General features: G+C 40.8%; 1 protein-coding gene across 1 annotated transcript; it reads left to right on the forward strand.

Moving 5' to 3' along the window:
• Positions 1-28: 28 nt before the first annotated feature.
• LOC118336719 (cip1-interacting zinc finger protein-like) lies at positions 29-1,154 on the forward strand (the record flags this gene model as incomplete). Its single annotated transcript, XM_035673398.1, is given in 3 exon segments — positions 29-288; positions 837-1,019; positions 1,090-1,154. Coding segments are annotated over 3 exon segments (277 nt in total), but the record flags the coding sequence as incomplete, so codon positions are not given.
• Positions 1,155-11,105: the final 9,951 nt, after the last annotated feature.

Here is an 11,105-nt window from a genome sequence, read left to right on the forward strand (position 1 = left end):
AATAATAACTCAATAATAACTCAACAATAACTCAATAACTCAATAATAACTCAATAAATAAGGATAAACATTAATAATAGTCAGAAGGCTGATTTTATTGATTTGATGGCAGTTTGTTCATTTACAGATTCTGGTTGTATATTTGTGATGTTTGTTTGGTTTTTAATTACTTTTAATGAAATGTTAAATAAAATGTTTTCCTTCAGTGCAGGTCAGTGTTGGTCTGAGAGGTCAAAGGTCAGCGGGTCCAGGCTTTAACATGGTCAGACAGCAGCGGAGAGCAGACAGGTGACAGTTCTCACTTTCAGTCAACTACAAACAATTTGGGGCATTTATGCTCAAAAACAACAATAATTAAATTATTAGTAGTAAATTAATTATCTGTCATCAGTTAATTCACTACAACTACTCAACTGTAGAGAAATACTGAAAGTAAAGTGCAAACACCTCAAAGCTCTACTTGAGTACTTAGTTACTTTACTTAGTTACTTTCAACCACTGTGTTTCAGAAAATAATAAAACATGTAATTTGGAGTTTATTAAATTTAATTAAAGGTTTTAAAACGTGAGGATTTCCTGTTACAGGATAGAAAACAGAATATTTTTGGGTTTTGAACTCACAACAAAACATTTAACTGCATTTATATAATAACTATAATAATAAATAATCTAATCACCGGATAATCAATGTTTTATTATTGATTAAAATAAAACTTCACAATCTGTTATTAGTATTTAAAGTATGTTTGATGCTTTTATAATATAAATATATATATTATAATACTGCAGTAGAATACAGCTCCTTCCTCCTCCGGTCGTCTCTGTTCCTCCTGCAGGTGTTTTGTACCTGCTGCAGTGAACAGTGTGACGCGGGTTCGATTCCCCGTCGGCCCCGTACAGCGGAGGCAGCCTCTCACTCAGGTCAGGCCGTGCTGCAGCTCCGCCACCACAGAAGAAGAGGGAGGAGACCCGGGCCCTGACGGAGGTTCAGGAGAGACGAAGAGGGCGAGGATGGACGGGTCAGTAACGGATCTGTTCTCTGAATCAAACTCTTCACAGTCCATCTGAAGCTTCGTCTGTTTCTCACAGAACTCAGGACGCTGCAGCTCCGACCAATAGGGAGAGAGTCCCGGGGTCAGGTGGTCAACCAGCAGGTGAGTGTGAACGTGTCTCACTGCTGGAGCCAGCCTCTAGTGGCCGCTAGAGGAACTGCAGGTTTTTGCACCCGTTTGCTTTATTTTTTAGCTGAAACCGTCCAAAAAAGTACAATTAATTCCCACCTCAGAGATGATCTCTCTCCCCGTCTTCATATTAAACCTGATCCTGATGTCTCTTCACACTCTGACGTGTTTTATGTCCCTGCAGTCACAATCTCTCTGTGGAGACTCAACACCATAAAAAGACATTAAAAAATGGCTGCAGGAGACACCGAGGAGCTTCCTCCTCCTCCTCCTCCTCCTCCAGACTTCCACTCAGTCACCGCCACCTTTAAACCTGACTGCTGAGCTTTCCCATTCCCCCTCTCTCTCTCAGAGAGGAAGCATCCGGAGCGCCGGAAAAATCATTAGAGTCGTATTTAATTTGGACTCTGGGTGTTCTCATTCATCTTTTAAGGGCCTGTTTCTTTCCCGAACTCTTCACTAGAAGACTGTGTCTTAACGTGCAGGGCTTTAAAATCTGATTCATTTTGACATTTTCTGCAAGTGACACATTTTTGATCTGATCATATCTCTCTGAATCAGCGCTGTTTATTTCAGTGCTGTAACACCTGACTGCTGTTATTAGTCAAAGCCTTCTGCTGCATTTAGAGGCTGCTGGTGGAGTGGCGACCGTGGGGGGAACGTGACGGGCTGGTTAAAGGTTTAATCCCGGGCTTACTGTGGGGTTATAAAAAGCACTGTGGTTGTTTTAAGTCCTGCTGCGTTGGACAGGTTGTTGTCAGAGTGTGTCTGACCGAGTGGCTGACTGGGAACTGCCAATTTTCCACTTCTGGGCCAGGCCAAAGATCAGCCGAGTTTCTGTTTATACCATCAATATATCCCGAATATATTCACCACTGAGGCTCACAATCAACCAGACAGATGTATAAAAAGCAGTAAATGATGTGTGAATTGATGGTTTTGGAGTAACGAGGGAAGATTACAGATGATGAGACGATGGAAACTGGAAGTTGTTGAATCGGAGAAATGACTGGGTGTCTTTTCTGGTTCGTATTCCCAGATCAGCAGGGAGTGAGTGTGGGTGGAGGTGGAGGAAGTGAGTAACGCTCCCTGACGAGGGAGGTGGGCGTCGCTGTGATTAAACCTACAGCCTCACAATTCATCGAATTCTTGTTAAGAGAGAGAAAACGTTAACAGCTGTGAATCTTTACAGATGATTCAGTTTGGGGAAAGGACTGGTCAGGAATTCAAACATTTATCTTTATTTTTTTCAGGACAGAACAGCAAATATTTCTTCATTCTTCAGATTAAGATTAAGAGATTAAGTTGGAGATACTTTGGTTTATGATCTCTAATCAGTATTTTTATGGTATCATTGAGTCAAATGATGGTGATGATGGAGCATTTAGTGTCTTTCAGCTCATTGTTTTGGTTTCAGGCCCCACATCTGAACTGTTTTGGTTTAATCTGAGCGCTCTCATCAGCTTTCATTTTGGTGAAAAACTGCTAACTTCATTGGCAGTAATTGCCCTGCACCAACCGATAGCATCTACAGACAGATATTTCCCTCAGGAGTCGGTAGAGACCAAAACAACGAGCTAAAAGAGTGAATATTGGACTAATGTTCCTCCGTAACTCAACGTATAAATGAGCAACAGTTTGCTAACAACTTTATAAGATGATAATACGTCAATATTATGTTTACAGCTTGTTTTGCTGCCCCCAAGTAGCCAAAAAAATCTAATAATTCTTCATTAAGTCAACGCAGTACCTAAATAATTTCTATTTATGTGTTTAATATCAATGATACACATCTAAATCTCTTATTGATTAGTCTTTTACAAAGCAATAGCAGCTGAGTTACTTAATATTTAGTCAGATAAAATACCAAACTGATGACTCAACTGAAGATAATGTAAGTAAGACACTTAATGTTACTTTATTTTTATAGATATTATATTTATATAATGTAGTATAAGTACATTTAAATCAATTACATATCAGTTTAAATGCACTTTTTCTACCATTTCAGACATCCATTGGTTAAATTAATTTCTATATCATACAAAAATCCATTATTAGACTATTTAAATATCTTGTTATATTATGCTTGAGTTGTGAATGCAATACAGTCCAACAGTTTATAGCATTTGAAACTGAGACTGATCCTTCTGGTCCTTCTTATAATCACCACTAGGAGGCTGACGAGAAACGTATTCACCCTCCATTAAATAAATGCAACATCCCGGGTCAGCTTCCAGAGACCTGAGTCACGTAATCGAGTGAAAGCTGCGATAATGAATCTGCGTCGTCCCAACCGCCGACCAGAGAGCAGCAGGCAGCTCCAGAGGGTCTAATCTGCCTCGGCTGAGGCTGGGAATAGCTTCTCTGAGCCGCTGGAAAATCCTGCCGCTTAATCAGCTTGTCTTCTGCTCTCCTGAGCCGAGAGCTGATAGCCAGCAAACATTCAGGCCTTGAAACCAACGCTGTCGCCGGAGAGCGAGGATAGCGAGCACTAGATGGGGGTGGCACGCGAGGCGAGAGGGCGTGTCAGGCCTCCGCTGTTGTTATTTGAGGACAGGGATCAGGACTCGGTGTCAGTGTTTTAAAGACTAAAATAGTTGAGGTTTTATTTGTAACTGAGAGGAGAGAGAACTGAGGGTTTGAAGCATTTTATGTATTATTTTTTATTAATCACTTTTTATATATCTAACTTTAAGAAAATGAGACGTTACTTGAATGTTTTTTGGATTAAAACTACTTTGTTGTTTAAATAAAGGAGATTAAGTGGTTTGGACGAGGATCAAAAAAAAGGACAAAAGAGTTTTAAAGATTAAAATACCAGAAGTTTAATGCAGTTTTTTGTACTAACGATGGTTCACAGAGGAGACGGTTGTATGGTGGAAATAATAAACCTTATTTTTAAATGTATACTGTTTATTTAGTTCGATGTAGTTTCTCATTTAAACATATTTGCATTAAAAAAAGTTGGACTTTTAAAGGACCATTGTGGAGGATTTAGTGCCATTTAGTGGTGACGCTGCAGATTGCAACTAACTGAACACTACTCACGTCTGTGTTTGACGACCAACCGGGCTGTGAAGTGTGAAGGAGAAACTACAGTGGCCATGAACAGAGGGCAAAAAAAAACGGCTCATTCTAAGGTCACAAAAACACGTTGATTCTTATATTCAGGTGATTATAAACTAATGAAAACATTTCTATTAATATTATATTATATTTCTGACAATAGATCCTCATAAATGTGACAAACTGGAGCTTCACAGATTAAAATAGTTGAGGTTTTGTTGATAACGAAGTTATTGGTTCAGAGAATTAAAGAAACAAATATTTAATATATATTTTTATTAAACTTTTGCAGCAATTACAGGGAAACAAACAACAATGGCCAACCTCCCACAACCTACAACAACAACAATAACAACAACAGGAAAAGCAACAATAACAAGAAGAATCGATAAATCAAGGAATAATTCAAATAAAATAAAACAGATAATTTGTCATATTTGTCTAAAAGGAAGAGGGACGATTATATTTTTGATAATTTTAATATTTTTGGTTAAAACATTAAAGTCTAAATAAAGTCCTGAAGAAAAGGACACAAGTTTGACTCACAAGTGGATTAAGATCCAGTTTTTTAGGTGGATTATTAGAGTATTAATTAAATTATAATATGTATTTAAGTTAAAGATAGTTGCTGGTTGAATAACGGTTCGTATGGAGGAAACAGTCGAGTCCCTCCCATCGTGTTTTCTGTAAAATGCGTCCAGTTTCATTTCCTGATTTTTCTTAATGAAGAACATTGTTCTGCCTTTATTCGACAGTATGTGTGTGTGTGTGTAGTCAGTGGTAGTAAACAGTGGGCTCTCTCAGAGCTTTTAACCCTTTTAATCCCTGTGGGACTAAAAGAGGACGAGATGGAGGTCAGGAAAGTGGTGGTGATGAGATTAGAGGCTGAAAAGAGACTCAAGGAGTAAAGCTGCGTTGCTGCTCGACGGTTCGAATAAACCTCTTACACAAGGCTCGCAAAATGGCAGTTGATTTTTAGGATCAATAATAGTATTTATCAGAGTCAAAGTGATCTTTCTGAAGGTGTTAAAGGTTTTTGTGTCAGTCAGTTTAAGTAGCTGCCCAGTTAAAGGTCACCAGAGCAGCTGACAGGGGTCATTGCTCAAGGACATTATTATTTATTTATTTATTTATATATTATAAAATCAGATAAAGTTACAATCCTGGAGGAACTGGAATATAAATCTGCCCTGAAACCAAAAACACATTTAGAGAAACAAGTTTATTAAGAAATTCTTCCAGATTTCAGTTCGTCTGGTTCTTTCTACCATTGATTCAAAGACACAAGAAGAGGTTCAAAAGGACAGAGAACACATTGATCGTCCCCTGAGATTCAATCTGATTGATTTTTATTGATTGAGTTCTTCAAACCCGACTCGTAACCACAACTTTAATCAGTCCCTGCAGGATTTCAAGGCTTTTCTGGGGATCTTTGCAGCCTAAAATGATTTCACAGCAGCTTTTTGCTGTTTTAAGCCCTTTTTTTTGCATTGAAATTGCGAGAGGAAGTTAAAATTGTAGGAAACTTTTGCTGTTTGGAGGTTTAAATGTGAGATATTTTCTATAGACTATAGAAAACAACTAACTATAGAAACAAGGAAGTGAGTTATGAGACATTCTGTGCAGGAAACTACAACAGTCGCTCTAATTAGCTGAAAGGTTGCTGTTACTGGACAGAATTCACAATTATTACGATGACACAGTCGATTACTTTGTGTTTGACATTGTATTGGACATTTTTGTTCAACCTTTTTTTGAAAAACCCCAACAAATTGGTTGAATTTGTGTTAATTGTTGCGATCACAACTTCCTGAAGGTCCCCCTCCCTCCCTGGAACCCAACTGGCAGATCTGAGACCAGAACCCGACCTGAGGAAATACATCTGTTAGAGCCATTTCTAGAAAGCTCATATCATTTATAATGTAAAGAGCAACTAATGGTAGCATCCACTAACCTCTGATCTCAAGTAGGCTCTAATGAAGGCAGGTGTGACTGCAGGAGACACCATGTTAATACAGGTTCTTGTTGTGTTTATTTGGTGAACATTAGTTTCTGGGTTTGAATTTGTGAGTAGAGCTTACGTACGATAGCCTGCACCATTCAGACGACCCTCGGACCGACCTGAACCAACGTGGATCATCAAACAGCGAGTCGATCCTCTCTAATAATAAGTTACATTGTGCTTTCTCACTAATAAAAAATAACTAATCTGACAACTGCAATAATATAAAGTTAGATGAACACAGAATATGACACTGGCTGACGTTAGGAGAAGGAAGCTCGTTGTTACTGATGATAATACAGACTGACTTTCTCTGCAGCTCGGACTGAAACATCCTGTTAATCTTTTCATTTGAGGATCCACGGCTAATAAAGAAAGAGATAAAATGTCTGTGACCCAGTTTCTGACACTGTGGCGGCCAGCGAGGGACAAATGTTTCCATCCTGCAGAGTATTAAAAGCCACGGGCCTCCTCCGAGGTCTAATTACTGCATCAAATATTGATGAGCAGCTCGTTTTTGATCCCGTTCCAGTTGTTTCCGAAATTACTATCGATCAGTTTTGGGATGGAAAGCCGATGTCTCTTCCTTCTGCCAGGAAAAAACACAAAAGATGCTACTGTTATTATTTTATAATTACAGAATATTAAAAAAGTGCTGCAAAAGGATGAAATTACAAGATTGCTTTGAGCAGCATGTGAATGTAAATGAATAATTTATTTACTTTCCATCTTGGAGAGCTCGTCAATAAGGCGGCTGATGATTAATTCTTAATTAATGCAAAAGAAATTAGTGAAGCTTAAAATCTTTCACAGTTTTAAGCCTGAATTACTTGTTTTAACATATAAAAAAACCCAAAATTTTACATTTTACAATATTCATATTAAATAAACTAGTAAATCAAATTTCATTCACACATTCATGATCCTCAGAGGATAAACAGTACCAGCTTTGGTGATCACCTGATTTTTCCTCTAGCGCCACCATGAGGTTGATATTTGTGTGTTTTTAGTGAAATATATCTTCAACCATTGGATGGATTATAATTAAATTAGCTGCAGACGTTCATGTTAAAAATATAACGTGTACATATGAAAACATCACATTTCTGGTTAAATAATACACATTTTTATTAGATTTTAATCATAAAATAAAGAATTAAAGGATAGTTTCGCTGTTTTCAGCCCATCCACTGAGCTGTGAGACACCCTGGGAACCAGACTCATTAAAACACAACACCACTCTTCGTCCGGTTGTGACCCCTCCAACCAACAATCGCTGCCACAGTTTGGATTTCAGCCAATTGTCTTCATCGCTGAGGTGTGGGTCACCCTGTAAGTAGGACAACAATGGAGGTCAGGGCCGCGCCGCTCGTCTTCATTTAATGGACGAACTGGTTGGCAGGAGTCCACAGCTGCAAATGGGCACTCAGCAGTGGGAACACTGGGGGCCATTATGGGCCTGGGAAGAGAGGGTTGTTGTGTGTGTTTGAGGGGCAGATTAGAAAACGCTCAGAGAGACTTTAAAGCTCAGATTTGTTCCAGATTCCAGTCGTAAAAAAAAATCTAAATAACAAAACATCGAATAATAAACTGGAAACTGGAGGAAACAACTCCGACTCTGAAGCTCATTAATTAAACTTCTTGTTCATTTTTACAAACAGAAGTTCAACTGTTGGGACTATTTCTTGATGAGTGTATCCATCCACCCAGAGCGCCATAAACTGCAGTGTTTTATTTTTACATTTATGTTTGTGTGCAGATTAAATAAAACCAGATACAACCTTGTATCTTTAGATGTATTTATAACTTTGGACAGAGCCAGGCTATCTGTTTGTTTGTTGTTTGTTTTGTGTTTAATTTATTGATTAATTTTTGGGCTTTTATTGCTTTTAATTGATAGTGACAGCTGAAGAGCAACAGGAAAGGAAAGAGAGAGAGAGAAAGAGGTAATGACGACAACAAAGGGCCAGAAGTCGAACTCATTGTTGCTGCAGCGAGGACTCAGCTTTGGTACACCGGGCGCCACACGGCAACATTTCTACAATGTTTTTAGACATTTGTATTGCTTTTCTTTATGAAGTTCATTTAAATGGCCAGTGAGAATAAAAACAGTTTGGAGGGTAAATGTGAGACGTTCCTGTTGCACAAGTCTGAATCTTCACAACTAGAAACAAAGTGAGATTAGGGAACGAATAGGGTTGAAGTTATCGGCCGCGGGCGCAAAACTACAAAGTGACAGTCTGGGTCAAGATCTGGCAGAAAGCAAGTGACAAAATTTACAGTAACCAGTCTGAAAGTGGCGATTAATCTGTTGTGATGCCAGCGCAACTCTCCCGGGGCTGGAGGGAACTGAAATGTTGTTGTGCGCCTCACTTGTTTCGTTTTCTTGAGTTCACAAATAGCGCACGAAACATAAGAATGAAAGAGGTAAGCAACACAAAAACCTGCTTCCTAAAGACCGACTCGGAGGAAGTTCTGAAAGAAGAAGCATCAATCGTTATCCAGAAAAAAAGCTCCCTGTAAGACTATAAACTGGTGTATCGAAAACTACTGTCCGTCAATATCTCCTGATTGATGGATCAATTCAGTATTCTCTTTATAAATCTGCGTCCTCTAAAGAAGCTGCAGAGCAGGATGGTGTGCTGAAGCTGTGTGGCTGCTGTACTCGGTAAGGGCTCTTTGTATCCTCCTGCCTGCCTTGTGGGTCGACTGTGCTGTCAGTCAGTGGATTTCTCAGCAGGTCGGGCAGCGGCGAGGCTTTGTTCTGCCTCGCTCGCGTGACGTCACGCGGACCCGTCGTGAGTCTTTGCTTACAGTTTCTGCTCGCAGCTCCTGAAAATGGCAGTTCCTGTGCTCTCTGCCAGCAAACCAAACGCAGCAGCTCGGCAGAGGATCCACTGCGAGGCAAGCAGCAGATTAAATACCTGTAGCTGTCTCCTCGCACTTGCGCCCTGTTCCAACCCATCGATGTCATTCTTATAACTCCCCTCCCCCCGGCTCCGACTCCAACAGCAGTGCACCTCTGCAGGAGTGCCCATTCTACGTCCCAACCGGACCGATCACAGCCTTGCATTCATGCGGCGTATATGCTTTGCCTCTCTATATGTAGGCTCGCCCTGTCTACAGGCATGAGGACACCGGCTTCACACTTTTCTACACCTCTTTCCAGATAAGATGACTCGCGACGGCCGCATGAACTTTTCTACCCCAGCGCACCACACGACCACACACCACAGCACCACACACTACATACTGGGTACGATTAGGCTGGGCCTCCTTTCTGCTCATTCAGCAGCTTGGATTACAATCACACGCTTCTTTTCTATTTTTCTTCCAAGACTAACATAGGCACTTGAGCGGCTCAGCTAGGTCGCGACGCAGCCGTCGCACAGTGCTGCACGCGCGGTGGCTTCGATTCCCCGACTCCCTCTACGCTTCAACGGTGTCCAAGTGTCTTTTGAGCTAAGCACGGCAGCCACCTGTCCATTCCAATCGTGTTCTCACGCTACAAACAGCAGGTTATCCATGGCTTATTAACTATTGACCCACCTTCACGCCAACCTCTGGTTCATTTCTGGATTACCACACAAGAGATAACTCCCATACTCACACCGCATCGAACGCCCGCCCGCTCGCGAACTCTCCATTGGATGTCTCTTTCTTTACATTAGAACAGTCTGTATTCCTCTATGTCTTCATGCTGTCACAGAATTGAAAATACGATGAGTAAATTTAAAATCCAAAAAAATACTGAGGAATCCATGCAATAAAGGTGGAAAGTGTTTAATAATACCCATCGGGTTCGCCCGCACCTAATATAAAAATAGTTCTCACGCTTGTCTCTTGGTCTCACACACCATCCTGCAACCACCCTCGTCTCATCTGCAACGCGTCGTCGTTTGTTTGCCCTCAGTATCAACAACTTGGAGCACTTCCCACGGCCGCCTCTCTTCTTTATTCACAATAATCGATTGAGCCTCGGCAGTGTTTTACCAGTCCACACAACAACAATCAGTGGATGTGAAAATTGTTTAGCGGTCAGCAGCAGTTAGCAACTTGGCATTCCAAACAAGACAGGAAGTCTCCCGTTTCTGGTTTCTGCTTGTGTACACTCCTTTTGTTCGGCAACGAATTTCCTCCTTTTTTTGCAAGTAGTGGAACTCTCTTAGCACCTTAATTCAACAGTTTAAACCACTAGAATCAAAGTTTAAAAATGCGTAAACGCAATATATAATGGTTCGCTTCATGTCAGGGACGCTGTAAGCGTCGTTCTCGTTTATTATTCCGCAGCAGCAGGACACATAATCAATTTTCTCAAAGTGTCTGTTAACCATGGAAAATCAACCAATAAAAACACAACATTAGCAGCTTTAGACACAAGTCCACACAAAAACAAACTCCATAAGAGTTAACCGCAGATAGAGAGTGAAGCATCAACCAGTGGGCAGCAGCCCCTTTCCACACCTTGTTCATCCTCTTAAACGGACGTCGTTCTCTCAGCTTTACCACCGATACGTAAAACACTGCCAATAAGCTCGTCTCGGACTCTCTGATTGGTCCGCTGCGCTCGTCATTTGCGAGGACGCTTAAAAGTCAATAAAACGACGGTGATATGACGACGAGGACCCCGGTCGAGCGCTGCTGTGTTGGCGGCAGTGTCGTCTATCGCGCTGCCTGCAGCAGTTTAGCACAGCGACAGTCACAGGTCGGACTGACGGAGCGGCTGCACCCTTGCTTTTAAACAAACTTGCGAGTACACCAGTTTAAAGGGTAAACAGACTCATGATGATGCCTCTGACCTCTTAAGTCGCAGGTGAAATTGAAACTAATGACATTTAGGACCCTCTAAGATG

The sequence above is a fragment of the Morone saxatilis genome, unplaced genomic scaffold (assembly GCF_004916995.1).
Source record: "Morone saxatilis isolate NCDOM2014 unplaced genomic scaffold, NCSU_SB_2.0 Contig3, whole genome shotgun sequence".
Classification (NCBI taxonomy): domain Eukaryota; kingdom Metazoa; phylum Chordata; class Actinopteri; family Moronidae; genus Morone; species Morone saxatilis.